The 20,582-nt window shown below is 41.5% G+C and overlaps 1 protein-coding gene across 2 annotated transcripts in view; it reads left to right on the forward strand.

Moving 5' to 3' along the window:
• The window catches only part of LOC116291070 (uncharacterized), an 18,940-nt gene extending 14,165 nt beyond the window's left edge, over positions 1-4,775 (forward strand). For both annotated transcript variants that reach the window (XM_089031629.1, XM_089031628.1), the window contains exon 8: positions 2,070-4,775. In XM_089031629.1, coding sequence (XP_088887755.1) covers positions 2,070-4,687 — 2,618 coding nt within the window. In that variant the 3' untranslated portion in view covers positions 4,688-4,775. The remainder of the gene's footprint in view (positions 1-2,069) is intronic.
• The last annotated feature ends 15,807 nt before the right edge of the window (positions 4,776-20,582 follow it).

A 20,582-nucleotide genomic window follows, 5' to 3' on the forward strand; every position in this document is an offset into this window, starting at 1 on the left:
ACTCAATATCATAATATCATGCCAGCTTGCGTATCGCTTTTTGAAGACCATAATAAGCAGTTTCGGTCAATACGAAAGGAGAAACCCTGAATATGACAGGAAACTCAGGAAAAAATTGGAACTTGAGTGAAATTGCATACCCTGTTTATGACAAGAAGCTTGAAAAACCATACCCTGTTCAGCGGATCATCCCCGTATAGTCCATATATGGGAGTACCCCCCCCCCCCCCCGGGTATATAGTATATAGATGTATTGATGTACTCATCTGGCATATAGTGTATAGATGTACTCATCTGGTATATAGTGTATAGATGTATGGATGTACTCATCTGGTATATAGTGTATAGATGTACTCATCTGGTATATAGTGTATAGATGTATGGATGTACTCATCTGGTATATAGTGTATAGATGTACTCATCTGGTATATAGTGTATAGATGTACTCATCTGGTATATAGTGTATAGATGTATGGATGCCCTCATCTGGTATATAGTGTATGGATGTATGGATGTGCTCATCTGGTATATAGTTTATAGATGTACTCATCTGGTATATAGTGTATAGATGTACTCATCTGGTATATAGATGTATGGATGCCCTCATCTGGTATATAGTGTATAGATGTACTCATCTGGTATATAGTGTATAGATGTCTAGATGTACTCATCTGGTATATAGTGTATAGATGTACGCATCTGGTATATAGTGTATAGATGTATGGATGTACTCATCTGGTATATAGCGTGTAGATGTATGGATGTACTCCACTGCTATATAGTGTATAGATGTACTCATCTGGTATATAGTGTATAGATGTCTAGATGTACTCATCTATAATATAGTGTATAGATGTATAGATGTACTCATCTGGTATATAGTGTATAGATGTATGGATGCCCTCATCTGGTATATAGTGTATAGATGTTTAGATGTACTCATCTGGTATATAGTGTATAGATGTTTGGATGTACTCATCTGGAATATAGTGTATAGATGTTTAGATGTACTCGTCTGGTATATAGTGTATAGATGTATGGATGTACTCATCTGGTATATAGTGTATAGATGTATGGATGCCCTCATCTGTAATATAGTGTAGATGTCTGGATGTACTCATCTGTAATATAGTGTATAGATGTACTCATCTGGTATGTAGTGTATAGATGTATGGATGTACTCATCTGGTATATAGTGTATAGATGTCTAGATGTACTCATCTATAATATAGTGTATAGATGTATAGATGTACTCATCTGGTATATAGTGTATAGATGTATGGATGTGCTCATCTGGTATATAGTGTATGGATGTACTCATCTGGTATATAGTGTATAGATGTATGGATGTACTCATCTGGAATATAGTGTATAGATGTATGGATGCCCTCATCTGGTATATAGTGTATAGATGTATGGATGTGCTCATCTGGTATATAGTGTATGGATGTACTCATCTGGTATATAGTGTATAGATGTACTCATCTGGTATATAGATGTATGGATGCCCTCATCTGGTATATAGTGTATAGATGTCTAGATGTACTCATCTGGTATATAGTGTATAGATGTACGCATCTGGTATATAGTGTATAGATGTACTCATCTGGTATATAGTGTATAGATGTATAGATGTACTCATCTGGTATATAGTGTATAGATGTACTCATCTGGTATATAGTGTATGGATGTACTCATCTGGTATATAGTGTGTGGATGTAGTCATCTGGTATATAGTGTATAAATTTCACTTTTCCAACATGATTGGTTTGCTGGAAATGATATTGAATAAATTAGGACTGACTGTTTATTGTGTGGTTCCAGATAATTTCCACACCCTACCATGGAGAATATTTGACAAAAGGTCCCCCACCCCTTTGGAATTTCCACTAAAAATTTTTCTATACAAACCTTGTAATGTCATATGTAGGGTATGGATTTTTCTGAAACCACACATTCAAAGAAAAAGAATATTACACTTACCTCCCTTACCATATAAATTGGATTTCATGAAGATCGACAACAGCAGTGTTTAGAATATTGTTTTTAAAAATATCCTTTTTTTCCAGATTCCGAAATGCTAAAAGAGGCAATAAAAGCCAACACAGAAAACCAAACTAAAATCATGGCTGCACATGACATTCCCAGTGCAAAGACAGACGACATCTTTACCAATCTGACAGTATATTATGCAGATAAAAAACAAGACCACGCAAAAAGAACGATGGATCGTAAAGTTGAGAAATACGAAGATATTTTCATTGACATGAAAGGAGAAAATCCAAAATTACTTCTTACCGGTAAACCCGGGATAGGTAAAACCTTTCTCTGTGAGAAATTCATACGAGATTGGTCTATGAATAGAATATTTCAAAAGGAAAACACTCCTAATATTCAGTTCGCCTACCTGTTGAAGTTCCGTCAGCTCAGTTTACAGGGCGACAAAAAGATGAATTTACAAGAATTACTGAATTGTTCGCCCCTTCTTGACGACAATTCAGTCGTCAGCGATTCATTATTTGAACATTTAATTCAAAATCCCTCCAAGGTACTGATCATCTTGGACGGGTTTGATGAATGTTCAGAAGAGCACCGTAAACAAATCGCTAGCGATTACGAGAAACGATATGCAAATAATCCCAAAGAAAAGATGCCAATCCCTGCACTTTGTTCTAAACTGATTAGAGGAAAGGTTTTAAGAAATTCTGTTGTTCTGGTATCTTCAAGGCCAGGCAAGGCCGAGAAGTTGGGGAAAGTCCAATTTGATCGATACGTAGAAATTTCGGACTTTTCACCTGAACAAGTCACCGAGTATGTTGACAAATATTTCAGAGAACCAGAAAAAGAACAAACAAAAAAGATGGTACGCGAACAAGTAGAAAAAAATGAGAACCTAATAAGTTTGTGTCATATTCCGCTATTGTCTTTTTTGTTGTGCTGGTGTTTAGAATGGCGAATTAGTCGTTCAGGAATCACAGAAAATCTACCTGCTAAAATAACTGATCTTTATGATGACGTTGTTAAAGTCTTAATAGAAAAACTCCATGCAAATCTCAAATATTCAGAAATGTCAGAATATACTGAGCAAACAGCTAAAGAAAAGCTAGATAAACTAGCAAAATTGGCTGCTAATTTACAGAAGGAAAGTAAATATATTTTTGACGAAGAAGACATGAAAAAACTAGACCTTTCCGAGGACGAAATTAAAAACTTGAAATTAAGCGGCATTCTTCATTGTGTTCCTGGAATTAGAATTACTGCTTTTGGAACAAAAGAAGAATTTAGTTTCACTCATTTGACTCTGCAGGAATATCTCTCTGCTTCTTTTTTTGTAAAATATAAAGAAATCCCAGAGGATGTGAGTAATCAGACGTTTGTGTTCATGTGTGGACTTTTGTCGAAGAAAAAAGATGGAGAACAACTAATGAATAAACTAATCCAACAGATATCACCTAAGGATAATAGATTTAAGCTAAATAAACTGCGAATGTTACAGTGTCTGTATGAGTATGGAGAGCAAGAACTAACTAAGCAAACCATAAATAATCTGTACTATAGATACTGTGATAGTGATGGGATCATTGCTTTTGATAAAGTAACTGATGCTGATGTGAAATACGTATCGTATTTGTTGGATATCATTCGTTCACTAAAAGAACATCATCCACAGTCATCTTGTGATTATACATTGAGCATTCATAAGTCACCTGCTTTAACCTCGTTTGGTGTTGGTGTTGTTTGTCGTTCACTTGTTCGGAATTCGTTCATAACTAAACTGCAGCTGATTCAATGTAGTTTAGATGATAAATGTGTAGAAAAAATAACTGACTTGTTAGTAAACACTGAAATAACCCACCTAGAGCTAAATGGCAGTAAAATAACAGAAAAAGGAGTGAAGAGTATTTGTAGTGTACTAACACAAACTGAAATAACCGACCTACTCCTATATGCGAATAATATTACAGATGAAGGAGTGAAGAGTATTTGTAGTGTACTAACACAAACTAAAATAACCGACCTACTCCTACATGGGAATAATATTACAGATGAAGGAGTGAAGAGTATTTGTAGTGTACTAACACAAACTAAAATAACCCACCTACTCCTAGGGAAGAATAATATTACAGATGAAGGAGTGAAGAGTATTTGTAGTGTACTAACACAAACTAAAATAACCCACCTATTCCTAGGGAAGAATAATATTACAGATGAAGGAGTGAAGAGTATTTGTAGTGTACTAACACAAACTAAATTAACCCACCTATTCCTAGGGAAGAATAATATTACAGATGAAGGAGTGAAGAGTATTTGTAGTGTACTAACACAAACTAAAATAACCGACCTACTCCTATATGGGAATAATATTACAGATGAAGGAGTGAAGAGTATTTGTAGTGTACTAACACAAACTAAAATAACCCGCCTACACCTAGGGAATAATGATATTACAGATGAAGGAGTGAAGAGTATTTGTAGTGTACTAACACAAACTAAAATAACCTACCTATTCCTAGGGAGTAATATTACAGATGAAGGAGTGAAGAGTATTTGTAGGGTTATCACGCAAGCTGATTGTCAAGTAAAATACTTATCCTTATTTGGCAATTTCATGATGACTACCGAATGTAAGAAACATGTAAAACGACTTGTAAAAAAACACAAACCTGGTGTTGAATTAAATATTTAGATGAATGAAAAAGAGTATTATACTGGGATATATCTGTAATTATTTGTACAATATTGTATTAGATAATAAAGTAAATATTGTAGTTTAATCTTGTTTGGACTGAATAATTTCTGTTTTTCTCAACACAAATCCCTTGAAAATCCAAGATATTTATTGATAAATGTTAAGTGGTTTGATATCAATACAACTACAAATTGGTTTGGATCAATATTTCTATTGAATAAAGTTAAAAGAGACTTTTTCCCAACAAATAAAGTCATTTTTTCAGGTTCTTATGTTAACAAAGTGAATTTGACTCAGAACAGCAAAAAAATACTTACTTTCTTCTTTTTTTGAATAAGGCTGCGTTCATATTGTATGGCCGAAGGGGTGGGGGCAGATGAAATCTTTAAGTGACAAAACAATTCTTAAGACCACCCAAAAGTCCCCAAAAAAATAATATACCCCCCCCCCCCCCCCTGGCAAACTCTCGTAGCTTCTTCTAAAAATTTTGCATCCCCCCCATTTCTCTGAAAAAAGGTTTTCAACCCACCCACCCCCCCCCCCCTTTTTATTGGTAAAACTTTTTCCGATCCCCCCTAAATTCAATCTGCCCCCCCCCCCCCCCCCCCCCTCACCACCACTCTCTGGCATACATTATGAACGCATCCTAATATCTCATGGAATTCAGACATCAAAGAACTAGTTTATATAAAAGTTAACTAGAATCATCGAACCACATCCCACATCGATTTGCAATCAAGTAGCTTGCGTCCCTCGTGTTGTTCGACTTAACAAAGTCAATTCTTCCATTCGTAAGATAACTTCACTCTCTTCGTTGGCCTCCTCAAGACTATTTCTATATGTGTAAGGGACTGGTCATAAAGTATGGGGGGTTGGGGGGTTGGGGGCAAAATCAGGGGATGGGTCACATAATTTTGAACTCCTTAAAAGGGGTGGGCTGTTGATAAAATTTGACAACTAAAATGGGTGGGCCTGCAATTTTGCTTCTAAACTGGTTTTGGGTCATCAGGATTTTCAGCATCATTTTATTTGGGCCACGATAAAAAACACTGATTCTATTCTGATTTTGCCCACCCCCACCCCCCCTATATTTTATGACCAGTCCCTAATCAATGATGTAGTAGCGTCAAGCTTGCACAATTTCACGACTGAGCACTGCGCAAGTAGTCATGGCGTCGTATAGACCGTACATATTAGTCAATGTCATGCTAGCAATCCACCAACCTTCCTGAACCAACAGTAAGAAAAACACCAGTCTCTTTTAACACAGTTTTCGATCCACTTTTGCTCAAACCCCACTCTGCTTTTGGATTCCCACTCTTTCTTTTGGGTCAAACCCACAATGACCACCAATGATAGCTTGAAAAGAACATGATTCACGAGCCTCCATAACTGATGCTCACCATAATTAACAAATTTCTATACTGACTATAAACACTTTGTTAAATGCTGCTTTTATTTTTGTCTACCTGGTAATGTACAACAATTTTTTGGAATTTGATTGAAACTATCAAATTCCTGGACATTTCGGCCACACACGCATCATGTTCAGATCACAGTTCTATCAAATCGCACTATCGACATAAAATGTTATATATATATATATATATATATATATATATATACTTTAAAATGTATTTTCTTTTTTCTCATAGTCTTATATCAGATTTACGCTTCCACGAAACCAGGCGAGGCTATCATACATTCGATCTATTGTACAGCCATGAAGCTAGTGGGGTAGGGGAGGGGGAATTGTATATCAGGCTACAACTGCACTCATTATACATGTAACCAATTTTAAACATGACTTCGATCAAGCAAGAAAACATATGACAGCTAAAAAAAACAAATCTTGATAATGAGTGATTCTCTTTAGTTTATGCCAAATCACAAGATGTTCAGGCAATAAAAAACGTACTGTACCAAACGACGTCACGTCCTGCTCCGCGCAAACTGTTGTTTGTCACGCCATCAGCTCACATAATCCGCTTTGACAGGTTTGATCCCTGCTTATTTACAAAGTAATGCAAACTTTCAAGCATACTTAGTATGTGAAAATACTATGTGATAAGCTGGATACCACTAATGAGGAATAGTAACGTTTATAGAGCATGTTAACAGTCATTTATAATTACTAAGTCTACTACGCACCGATGGAATGCCACCCAGGCAAGCAAGCTGAGTGTCTTCAACACCGGAAGTGTAGGCTTAACTTCAACAAATAATCGTTTAAAATAATAACAAAGGCCAATCATGCTTAGATAGTCCTTAGATAGGCTAATGTGTGGATTAATAAGCTGTTAAAACTATTTTAGATGACTTTTTTCGCGGCCGTGATTTGTGGTGTGGAGATGTAAACAAACTGCTAATTTGCATATTTACATGGCAAATTTTTCCAACTTCGCATAAAGTTTTCATAAGGCCTGTGGAAAAACCCAAACTACTTTTTGTAGTTCGTGTTATTCTATCATTTGAACATTGTACAGCTTGAGTTTTGTAAAAATTGGAGAATGGCCACATGCAAAAAATCGCTTTTATAAATGTGAGGTAAAATCGAGACTGTGAATAACTGTGCTGGAAGAATGCAATTTTTTCTATCTAAAGTTTAGTTTAAAACGTCTAAAATCACCTGGAACAATTGTTCAACACCCCTTTTCTTGAATTCAGTTGCAAATTTGATTGTAACTTGGGTTTTCACTTGGAGCGAGAATGTTTTTGAAAGCGTAATTCGCAGCCGTTTCTTGAGCAATTTTTAGAGCGACACGGGGTGAAATCGTTTTTTTCAAAAAAATCTGGATTTTTTACGTAGATCGAAAAACCGACCCCAGTACGTTCATAAACTCATCTAATAGTGTCTACAGACCAAAAATGAAGGACTTTTATTTTTTGACTGTGGCCGCCCCGTGCTCGATATTTCTGGACAGTCGCTCTTAATTGTGTTCGCTCGAGTTTATTAAACCGGCTTTTCATGATGTACAAAGTTCTTTCTTTAATATTTACAATTTTAAAGCATTTCGATTATTTGACTTGATTTTCCTTCTCAAAACTTAACGGAATTACAACGAAGAACCAAAATCTGAATTATATGTTAAAAAAACCCGTGAAGACGACAATAAGAAGCAAGTCTAAAATATTTCAGGGATAAAAACACATGGTGTCTCGTAAAAACAGGAATATCAAGAAACGACTGAGTTTTTGCTTACCGTTTTCTTGTTCTTTTAATACAAGATTCTTCCTTCAAAACAACTGAAGATAATAAAGTCCAAACGAAAGTCTCGACGGCCATTTTAGAGTCTGACAAACTCGAAGCTGAAAGTATTAATTTCCATGCTATTTTATCCCTTTAAAAGTATGATCCGAAGAGATTTACTAGTTGAGGTATTCGAGTCCAATTTGTTTGGTTTTGCAAGTCAGTAAAGTGTTGAGAAGAGAGCAATAATCCAGTAGACATTCTTGGTTCAAAGAACAAGAAAATACTAAACCAACTTTGAACTCTTTGGACCAACAACCAGTCACGTGGGACAAAGAGCGGGAAAATCATCAACGCTGATTGGATGACACACTAGATTATAATAGACCATCCTCGTGAAGGGTTTCAGCCCCGATTTGCAATAATGATTATTATTAATGATTGTAATAATATAATAAAGGGATATACATGAGGAATAGGAGTAATGCACTTGCCAAACCACAGGAAGACCAAGATGAGATGGGACCCAAAATCAATGCTGGCTCTCCCATTAGTCATACAGGGATAAGGATATTTGTCTGAATGAGGGATTCATTTGTCAATAAATATCTGGTACGTGGAAAAGTTCAATCATAAGACTATCCAAATTATGAGTATGACGTGTGTGTAAAAAAATAAATCGAAAGAGAAAGAACTAACGGCTGAATACAGCGATCTCTTTTATTTCAAAGACAATGAAATAGCTGTAACATTTTTACCTACAACTAAGTCTGATCAACGCAAAGATAGCGAAAAGTTATCCACCTACAAGATCTCTAAATGCTATTGGCTAATCTGTAATATACAATATTATTAGTATAAAACGATACACTAGTTATTGCACCTTAATTCATGATTACGCAATCAAGACCACTCCAGTAGTATAGGGAATGGGGGTTCCAGCGCAATCTCAACACGGGCAAGACCCGTGTCAAAAATCCACCTACGGACGACCCCCACTCCAAGTGTGGTTGAGGGCAACAGCGCACTTAAACATGTTAGTCTATATATGGAGTGCGAAGAATGTAAGAGAACTTTTAAGAAAGAAGCGGATTTGAAAAAGCATTTGAAAATGAAGACGAAGTGTATGAGCAGTTATGATTGTGGATGTGGTAAGAAGTTTGAGACTAAGGTTAAATTGTTTTGGCATTGTCAGGACTGTGAGTACGACTACGACGACCTAAAAAGTGCTTGGTATTAGGTATAAAATATTTCCTATTATATAGATGGAATCCCAAAGCAACTTCAGCACGGTGTCAATACCCGGTAACGGTGAGATTGACGTTAGACAGTTTTGGCGTCAGTCAGAAAGGAAGGTTAAAAGGACTCTCCGAAAAGGTATAGAAGAATTAGGAGCCCTGAAAGCGAGCATAATGGTAGAAGTAAGTTTGTCAAAAGACGAGGTAATGACGACAGCAATGTTGCGATCAAAGTCGTTAGTGATATTAGAATCCACGAATCTGGATAGGTCACTCAGTGAAGCCTTAGAAGCAATAATGGAGTCGCTGTCTAACTACACGAAAGAAGGATCGGGTTGGACAGTAGAGGAGGTTGAAGGAATAGAGATAAGTATGGCCAGGTACGTACCCATACGAGGGGGGAGTTACGTACCGCTACCAACGTGGGTAGAAAGGAAGAAGGCTATTGTAAACGTGAAGAATGAAGACAATCGATGCTTTATGTGGGCAATCAGGTCTGCACTGTATCCAGCAGAGAAGGATCCCTGTAGGACAAGTAAGTATCCCACAGACGATTTAGAGTGGGATGGTGTGGAATTTCCCATGCAGTTGATAGACATCCCCATATTTGAGGAAATAAACGATCTAGCAATTAACGTTTACGGAGTCAGAGAGCAGACGATAGTACCGTTAGTTCTGTCAAAAAGTAAAGGAGAGCGCGTACATTTATTCTACCACGGCAGACACTACTCATGGGTTAAACACATTAGCAGACTATTCTACAGACATACTAAGCACAAAGGCAAAAAGTACTTCTGCGACTGCTGCTTGCTGTCATTTACATCCTTAAATACCCTAAAGAAACACGATGAGATCTGCCGCGGAGTCGAAGAAGTGGCGCAACGGATCCAGATGCCCACCAACAAAGAGCTTTCATACGCAGACCATCAAAAGCAAATGCAAGTGCCTTACGTGATATATGCAGACTTCGAAGCGTTGATAACTAAGGAAGAGCAGAAACGTGGCGCCACGAATAAGGTAGGAGTACACGAGATCTGCTCCTTTGGTTACATAGTAGTCAAATCAGACGGTAAAGCAAACCCTCCTGTGATTTACCGAGGTAAGAACGCAGCTAATGAGTTTCTAGAAGCATTGCGAGAAGAGGAGGGGGAGATTAGAGAACAATTAAGACGTCCAAAGAAGATGGAATTTACCAAAGAGAACCAGGAGGCTTTTAACAAGGCAAAAAAATGCCACATTTGCCAACATACGCTTCTTCAGTTTGGAAGACGAGCCAAGAAAGCGTGGGATGAAGATGGAAAGTATCTAGGAGAAGCTCATTTTAAATGCGGGAAGTATGCTAAGAAAGGTGAAAAGCCGGGAAAGCCCTCCACGCACTGCATTCACTGCCACAAAGCATTTGTTGAGGATTTCTATGTGGATAAGGTTAGGGATCACTGCCACATCACGGGTAAATACAGAGGAGCGGCTCATTGGAAATGCAATATAAACTTCAAAGTAAATCCAGACATGGAGATTCCGGTGTTCTTTCACAACCTCCGCGGTTACGACTCCCATTTGCTACTACAAGGAACAGACGGCTCCGACGTCAAATGCATACCCAACAACAAAGAGCGCTACATGTCCGTAACTGTGGGTAAGCTAAAGTTCTTAGATTCGCAGCAGTTTATGGCGGACTCCTTAGCAAACCTCGTAAAGTATAACACCAACTTTCCCATTTCCAGTCAATATGGCGCGGAAAGGAAAGGAGTCTACCCATACGAATACATGGATTCCTGGGATCGATTCAAAGAGTCCCTACCACCCAAAGATCGCTTCTACAGCACCCTAAACGAGTCCGGCATAAAGGATGAGGAGTACCAGCATGCGTTAGACGTGTGGGAAAAGTACTCCTGTGAGAACATGGGGGACTACCACGACATCTACCTAAGGTCTGACGTAGTGCTGCTTGCAGATGTTTTCCAAAGCTTCAGAAAGATGGCTATGGAATATTACGGATTGGATCCCGCTAATTTCTACACAGCTCCTGGGCTCAGCTGGAGTGCTTTGTTAAAGAAGACAAATGCGCAGTTGGATCTCCTAACGGAGTACGACATGTATCGGTTTATGGAAGACGGTATTCGTGGCGGCGTATGCGGGCCCAGCCGACGTTACGCCCGCGCAAACAACCCCTTAGTAGAGCACGACCCAGAGAAACCAACCACATACATTTACTACCTGGATGCGAATAACCTTTATGGTTGGGCAATGTCACAGTACCTACCTGTGAGAGACTTCGAATGGGATCCAGTGAAGCCGATAGACTTCTACATGCAGGTAGGAAAGGATGAAGACAAGGGTTACGTCTTAGAAGTGGATCTGGAGTACCCAGAGCGCCTGCACGACGAACACAATGAGTTCCCCTTAGCACCAGAAGCGATAGAGATACCATTTAAGCAGCTAAGTCCACTGCAAAAGCAAATGTGCCCTGGTTACAAACCGTACAGGAAACTAACTATGAACCTGATGGATAAGAAGAAGTATGTGGTACATTACCGCAACCTGCAGTTCTACGTGCGACACGGAATGCGCGTAGAGAAGATCCACAGAGTCCTAAAATTCACGCAGGAACCCTGGATGCGTCCCTACATTGACTTTAACACGCAAAAGCGTACCGCAGCGAAAAATGACTTCGAGAAAAACCTCTTCAAACTGATGAACAACAGCGTGTTCGGAAAGACAATGGAGAACATCCGCAAGCGCGTAAGCGTAAAAATAGTCAGCACCAAAGAGGAAGCAGAAGCATACGTGTCACAGCCAGGCTTCGTTAGATACGTAGAAATGCTGAACTTCTACGTGATTCACATGAAAAGGGCAAACCTCTTACTAAACAAGCCCGTTTACACAGGCTTTACGGTGCTGGATCTATCGAAGCTGCTTATGTACGAGTTCTACTACGATAAGCTTAAGCCAAAGTACGGAGACCGCTGTCGCCTCCTGTACACAGACACCGACTCCCTAATTCTAGAAGTGCAAACGGAAGACGTTTACAAAGACTGCCTCCCCGACATAGACGAGTACGACACCAGCGGTTACCCGAAGGAGCACTTCCTTTACTCTGCGAAGAATAAAAAGGTAATTGGGAAGATGAAAGACGAAATGTTAGGAAAACCCATAGTAGAGTACGTGGGTCTGAAACCAAAGATGTACAGCGTGCTAAAGTTAGACGGCGTAGAAAAGAAAGCTAAAGGCGTAAAAAAGTACGTGGTTAAGAAGGACATTACGCACGAGTCCTACCTCAACGTATTACGAACACGCAAGGAACAGCGGCATAAGATGAACAGCCTGCGCAGCTATGGTCATCAGATACATAACGTCACGCAGGAGAAGGTGTCACTGTCTGCATTTGACGGTAAGCGATGGATGTGTGATGACGGAGTGCATACGATAGCATTCGGACATCACACGATAAGCAGTTCTTCCATGACGAACCCACGTGTGGGGCCATCGTGAAGATAATACAAGATGGGCTGACCCTTCTTAGCTATTACGCTTCGGATCTGGTAAGTTTCCAAAGACCAATTAGGATCCGTAGCTCTTTTGGATCCTCCTTCTAATTCACCCGGTCCGTAGAGATATCGGACCGTGACATTACCTAATTTTTTTTCATGGGGGAAGACCGCCCTTGAACTTCTGACGTAGGACTTGTGTTCCACGTGTTTCTTTTTTATGGCATCCTTGGGTTTCATTCCCGTAGCCCTGGCCGCCTCGTTGTTCAAAGCCGCGACGACCTGGGGGAGCCTCTGGGTCCATTCCCTGTTGCGTTTGGAGGGATCTTCCAGCTCTTTCCAATACTGGTATCCAAAGAGACGCTCGGCCAAGGTCTTATTGAATCTTTCGACAATGCTCTGACCCCTGTGGTACTCAGCTTCGGCTCTCCTAATCTTAGTGCTGTGGTCTTTCAGGGTCTTAGTAACCACGCCCATGAACTCTGTCCCCGCATCCACTTGCAGCAGCTTAGGCCATTTCAAGACGCGCTTATAAATCCTACCTAGGGCTTCTGCGACTTCCCCAGAATCCTTGCTGGTTATGGGTTCGGCGTCCTTGTATCTGCTTGCGATATCGACTACGGTCAAAGCGTATCTATAGGTCTTTCTTCTTACCTTATCGTGCGGTAAGAAAAGCAAATCCGCCTGATGAACTTCATTGGGGGTATTTACGGTGAAGCTGGGTCTGGGAATGTACTTGGGCACGGGAAGATAAACCTGCCAGAGGGTTTGTTTTCTTAGCCAGTTCTTGGCCGTTTCATCTGATACCCTGGCCGCGGTCGCGAGTTTCTTGATGGCCGACGCTCCTTTCCAATAGCCTTCAGGCCCATAGTAAATCCTTTTGAGTTTGTCCTCTACGCGGCCCATTATATGAATAGAATCGCGCTTCGCTTGATTCAAGCGAAGGATAAAACAAGATTGATCTTTCGCCCGTTAAAATCCACCGTCTTTCCGTCCACTTTAATGGTGATGTTTATGCTTTCTACCAAATTAGACAAGTCATAGCTCAAAGAAATGGGAGTGTATTCTACCAGATCGAATGGATTACCTTTGGGCAGGAACTTAGACATAAGAGAAGACTTTTCTCCATTGTTGTAACTATGGACTAAATCGCAATAGACTTCGTAAGAGGATGCGACTTGCCATTTCACAGGTATGGCTGTGTTGGTAATCGTCTTGCCTGAGGCACATAATAAAGATCCCAATGGGTCAGACTTTCCAAAAGTCATTGAATAATTTGACATATTATGTTTGAGGGTCATTTCGTGCGGCAATCCTGTGGTGAGAGTATAACCGTGTTTTGCTAATTCCTTGGCCAGTGTGATTGGTGTATAATGTCCATCGGGCAGCAATACGGCTTGATAGTTAGATCCTCCTGTATGCTCAGTGACTATGCCCCTAATCAGGTTATACCAAGAATTGTACAAAGAGCAACTAACCAGCCGAACCTTATGGGCTTTAATGGGGGGATTTAAATAAGTGGTAAAGTTATTTTTATCGCTTTCCAAAAAGACGATCATTATATTAGATACGCCAAAGCTACGCCTCCCGCCAGCCCTGCGACTCCTACGAAGACCAACTCATTGTCTTTTTGTTTCTTAGAAGGCTGGTAGTAATTCTTAAACTGAGGCTTTCTCAACCCCGTCGATGCCGCGGGGTGTGCTTGCGCATAAAGCTTAAAGGCGTAGTCTGTATTTTCAAAGTTCTTATCCGCCTGCATCTTGTCTTGGTAGTTCTTGTCCAACCAATCCCTGTAAGCTTGTCTTTTTTCATTCCAAGCCGCCACGTCTCGCTGATATTTCTCCAGCGCTAAGTCGTGTCTCTTCCTTTCGGCGGCGCCGCTTTTGTCGCCTCTGACTAATCTATCCAAATACTGACCACCATAATTAGCTCCAGTGAATGCTAAAGCTGCAATAACTCCGCCTACGACCACGCTAGCCATTATATATTACGCCGTAGGCAGGTACTTTTCCTTCCGTAGGTAATCCTTTACCATGATAGCCCCACCCACGGCAGCGGTCATCTTAGCAAAATTAGCGAAGCTCTTGCTTGGGTCTTCAGTAAAGTCTTCTTTGAGCACTTTCTTACCTACCCAACCAATACCCGCAACGATGGAAGTAATGATAGCTGCTTCTTCAACAGTTTTCAACAACGCGGTCGACATTATATTACAAAGCGAGAAGGTTATTACTCCATTTCAGGGATCTTACTTTTTCTAACAGCCGGCTCCACAGGTGCGCGATATGTTGGTGGTTCTACCTTTTTGGTTGCCCGCCATTGTAAGTAAAGGCTGCCTGCTGCTATGGCAACTCCTAACGCGCCGATGACGTACCCAGGATTAATAAAGGATTCCTCTTCTTTTTCCTCCACCTTTTCTTCTTTTTTGGCTTTGTTCTTTTTATTCATCTCCGCGAGCTTCTTTCCGGCAGCGACTCTGCCCGGAGATTTAGCCTTGGTAATCTTGGTATCTTCTACGGGAGCCTTTTCTGGTTGTTCTTCGGTGCCACTCATCTTATATTAAGGGACTTGAAGGACTTGACAAGTAACTTGATGACGACTTGACAATGACTTGGCAATGACTTGACAACGACTTAACTAAGTACTTGAGGTGACTTGACAACGACTTGACTAAGTACTTGAGGCGACTTGATTAGGTACCTCAGCAAGTGCCGCCTGGAAGACCTTTTCGACTTCTCTGTCCTTCTTGAAGTCCTTCCAAGACACCAGTACCTCCTTCAAGTCGACGTGCTGAGCTACGTGAAGTGCCGCAGAGGCGACTGCCATTAACTTACCGCACTTCAAAGACAACCACCCACAGGTTATCTTAAGTTCTTGGGCGATGACATAGTCCTCGCTAATGTCCTTCTGGAGTTGCTCCACGTCGTCTATGGGCAGCGCAAGTCCAAGCAATTTAGTGGCAAGTCGGATAGCGGAGTCTGCTACGGCGTCCGTGGTCTTACTTGCAAGGGCAGCCTCGTACCTCTTATGGAACTTCTTGACTTCATCTTCTGACAACTTATTAACCTGCTCATGGGTAAGTTCCTTGCCTATCATTTCTTTACACTTCCCAGAAGACACAAGAATGTTAAGTTGTTCCTTGAGGTTACTTTCATCTAACTGGGTGGGGACTTCATCTAAGAGCTGCTCAATGTCCATATACATTAGGAATCATAGATTCCAACCGTGTAGGGAAACCTCAAAGAGAAGATCATCTTGGAATGTTGGTGCGTTTTTAAATGCCGCATGTATTCGTGTAACTGTTCCTTGGATATCTCACCGCCGTAGTCGCTTAAGATGGTTTCCAGGTCAGACTTGCTCGGAGTATAAAATACGACAAGTGAACCTATGTTTTCCCTAAAAGGCTTAGAGACGCTGGTAAGCTGCTGCGAGAGCAACCAAACGCTGATATTGTCGTGTCTACCGCTGAAGGCGAGCTTAACGAGCTCGGAGGTGCGTCTTTTTACGTCGTCCCCGCAGGCGATGTCATCCAGTATGAGCAAGGTTTGCGTATCTTTAGGGAATTGCTTATGCCAGAACTTAAGATGCCTGGATAACTCGTTAGGATCCAGTATGTCCACAAAGAAGTCGTCGTCCTTCACTCCTATGCCTTCCCAGGTGCGGTTATTCACGTATGTGGGACAAAGTAGCACGATATAGTCGAAGCGGTATCTAAAGGGTCCTAATAGCTGCTCCACGACGAATTGGGTCTTTCCGCAGCCGGTGGGTCCTACTATCAGAGCATTGCAGGGAATATGGTTCGGATCCATTATATATACGATGGACCCAGTGGAAGCAGTAAGAAGGATTGCCACCGACGCAAAAGATAAAAGAGACACCATAGAAATGCAAAGGGAGGAGATCGATCGGCTGAAAGAGCGCGTGCAGGAGTTGTACGATGAAATGTGCGGTCTGAAGCGCGCAGAACGGTTTGGTGCGCTGATAACTATGGCAACGTGGGCTAAGGAGTCCGTTAAGGACTTCATGCGATATCCCCTGTAGAATGTTAACAATAAGGTTAAATCTTTGTTAAGGATGCCTGGAAACTATTTCAAAGAGTGTCTCAGAATGTTGACAATAAGGTTAAATCTTTGTTAAGTATATGTGGAAACTATTCCAAAAAATGCCTCAGAATGTTGACAATAAGGTTAAATCTTTGTTAAGTATATGTGGAAAGCCCGTAAGGATTAGTAGGCGGCTTAAAATAGCAAAGTAGGGTTCGTGCAAAGAGTCTCAAATCCCATTCTTATTTTTATTTATTATTATTAAGAATAATTAAGGATATTTAATAATAATAAATAAAAATAAGAACCCCTTTGAAGGGCACGTCTTAACAAAGATTTAACCTTATTGTCAACATTCTAAGACACTCTTTGAAATAGTTTCCAGGCATCCTTAACAAAGATTTAACCTAAACGTCAACATTCTGAGACACTCTTTGAAATAGTATCCGGGGCAAAAGAGTCCATTAAGGACTTTATGCGGTATCCCATATAAGGGCTATTAAATCCTTATTATATATGGAGTGTGAGCGGTGTAACAAGGAGTTCAGCAGCAAGCAAATGTTAAAATACCACCTGGAAAAGAAGGTATGCGCTAAGAAGGCACGCGAAAGGCGTTGTAAGGAGTGTAATCGCCTCTTTAGCAGCGCGCAGATGTTGGATTACCACGTGGATAACCGCGTTTGCTTAAAGAACGTATGTGAGCGCTGCGAGGAGGACAAGAACGACGAATGGCATCGACATCGGTGCCGCGGCAATTACGACCTGCTAAGCGTGGCTTGCGAGGAGCACGGCGACGTTGCTGCACGATGTTGCCCAAAGGAAACCCAAAGGAAGTTAACGCGCCGGAAGAAGGAAATTGACCAGCGCTTTGCGGAGTTTGACTGCGTCGAAGGCGTAAGGTGGGAGGATAGAGAATATTGGGAGGCAACTTGTGAGCGCTGCGGCTGTCAAAGAAGTGACCAACATGTTTGGCAGTGCCTCTACGACGGCCAAGGCGGTTTCAAGGAGTACTTAGATCGCTTCGAAGCTTGGCATGCCGGCAATGAGGCGGCAAGGAAAGCCCGTAATGATTAGTAGGCGGCTTAAGATAGTAGGTAGGGTTTGCGCAAAGAGTCTCAAATCCCATCCTTATTTTTATTTATTATTATTAAGGATAATGAATAATAATAAATAAAAATAAAGACCCCTTAAAGGGGCCTTGCAGAGTCCCCTAAGTATATGGTAGCCTACTTCATGGCATTCTTTGGAGGATTCCTAATCGCCCTTTCAATATATGGACTGTATTACTTGCGAACTACCTGCCGACTGCATTACGACCCCCAAACCGCGTAAAAAATACACCTGCCTTCATTGCGACAGGGTATTCTCCGAAGGATCCTTTGTGGGGCATTGGTGCTCCGCGGATCCTAAAGCGCAGCGGACTTTAGCAGACGCGCTTAACTACAAAGAGGAGATGGAGTGACTCTTCTTTCAATGTCAAACTTCCATCGGCCATTTACCTTACCATAGCTGCGTAAGTGGGTGAATTCCTCGCCCTGAATTACGTACCGCACGCAATCCGGCGCCCAAAGGGAATATTCCTTGCCTTCTAAGTCTTTGAGGACTAACCGTAAACGGTCGATGTCTTCGAAGACGACGTAATTTTTTATTTCGTATGCTTTACCGCAAATCAGGTCACGCCAGTGTATTTGGTTGACGATCATTATATCTATGAAATATTCTTAAATGCGTTGCCCTTGTCTCCGTAGTCTTGAAGCGTTTGCAGCACCACCGACAGGGAATACGGATGCCTTCCGCGTAGTTGCTAAGGGCACGACAGATGACGTCATAATCGTTGCTAACCATGGTCAGGTAACCATTCGCGTCATACTGCGAAATTATCTTGCGTTGGTCTGCGGAGAGTATACCATTTCCTTTCGGCGTCTTTAATTCGATGCAAAGCCCTTCATACCTTAAATGCGCGTTCAGTATTAAGAGGTCGGGTTGACCCCTTTGATAACCCTTCTGCCAGCATTTTATGCGTTTGCTGTCAGAATCCTGCAATTCCCCTAAGCCGGGCGCTATGAGCATCTGTGGGTAGAAGCGGCGTATGTAGTCCACGACTTTCTTATGCAGGTCAAACTCATTTTCCATTTTGAAGACTAACTTGTTAGGACTATCGAACCGCCTTTCTATTTCATACTTACCTGTCTTTCTCAATGCGGGAAGAACGTCCTCGAGGACCCAATCCTGGAATGTCTCTGCCGTTGGCATCTTAGAGCTAAATATTAGTTGATACAACCCAGATTCGGTTACGTACAGGGAATTAGGCTGTGAATACGAGGGGAGGCGATTCACCTCCACTCTAAGTTCGCTAAGCTTTACCTTATACTTTTCACGAACATGCACCTTAATTGCATCTTTTGGGCGTTCGTAACCCAACGCAGCCGCCACTTCCTTTGCTTTGAAGTATAGTTTATCGCCTTGCACTATGCATTGCAGTTTGGTTTCGTTGTTTTCGAATACGCGAAGCATTATATACCAACGATATTTTTTTATCAATAGGCAACGCTCTTTAGCTGATTCATTTCTACGCTCAGTTGCGCGTCAGACACGACGAAGACGTAGCAGTTTATCTTGTCAGCGTCCTGCGCGTCAGTATTCTTGGTGCGTTTGATCTCCAATGTTATACCGTCCTGCGTATTTACTAGACGTAAGCCCTGACCATGTAGGTCTTCGTCGTTCGTTGTGCGCATGTCGATCCACAGCGCGTACTTATCATTGAAGAATTCCTCAGGGTTAATTTGGTCGCCAAACTTGCGCGCGGCCTCTCTGTAAATGTCTTCAGGCTTTATTCCCTGGGAGTAAACCTTGTTTGGAACGCCGTTAATATTCACGCCGACGTTAGTAATGTTAGGGTTGTGAAAGGCTTCGGAGTCGCGCTTACCGGCCTCATAGGGTTTGGCAAACACCAACATTAACCCCGTGAGACTTCTTCGGGGGAGGTTAATGCTTTGGTTGATAACCTCATCCGTCTTATCCAAGAAGCTAAATGTCTTGTACATCACGACGTGATCGTAAAGGAATGCCTTTCCGGAGCTGTATTCCATGCCAGCGCTACGGGCCAGCTCTTCGCTGTACACCGTTTCGTACTGTAGCTCTAAGTTGGTAATAGAGTATGGGGTTGTTTTGGTAAGTGCAGTGGTCAGCCCACCAATGATGTTATTAGCATCTGCTAAAGTTACTTCAAACTGTAGCTCGGATAACTGTCTTGGGTAATACACACCGTGATTCGTAATCACTTCAAAGTCCAGTGGTATGACATACTTGCTACCATAGGCTGTCTTTATTCGCTTTGCGTCTGCCACTGCGGTTTCTCCGCTGCCGTCAGTAGGTTGCGTTTTCGTAGGTGTGCGGACCTTACGCAGAATGACACTACCAATTCCTTGTTCTATCCTTTGCGCGCGGTCGAAGGCTGTTAACCATAAGTCTTTGTACGTGGTATACAGATCGTACCTATTTAAGTCCAAAAGGGATTCCCCGGCAAACTTTACGCGCATCTTAGAAACAATGTTGCGACCCACGTTGTTAACGATAATCCTTTCATCTGTGGGGCTTGACTGTACCGCTAGGTCAAACCTCAAAGCCAAGGTGCCAGGAACTAAGACTAGGTTATCCGTTAGACGGGGCACGCCTACGTACAAGGTTTCTCCTGGCTTTGCGCTAGAAGGTGTGAATGTGACCCGGTGAAAGGTGCGTTCCGCTTTCAGCCCGCCAACCTGCTTAGGTAATACGTTGGGGTTTAACTTTGAGCTTATCATATATAATGGAAGTAGAAGGAACGGATTTTGACCCCCTTACCGAAGAAGGCCAAGTAGACATTAACGACGAAGAATACGAGTCTTTACTTCCTGATGACAACGTTGACGGGCGGGGCCTTTTTGACAAGCTAAGACG

Source organism: Actinia tenebrosa, unplaced genomic scaffold (assembly GCF_029948245.1).
Source record: "Actinia tenebrosa isolate PJP-AT-01 unplaced genomic scaffold, QUT_ActTen_1.0 PGA_scaffold17__23_contigs__length_9995812, whole genome shotgun sequence".
NCBI classification, from domain to species: domain Eukaryota; kingdom Metazoa; phylum Cnidaria; class Anthozoa; order Actiniaria; family Actiniidae; genus Actinia; species Actinia tenebrosa.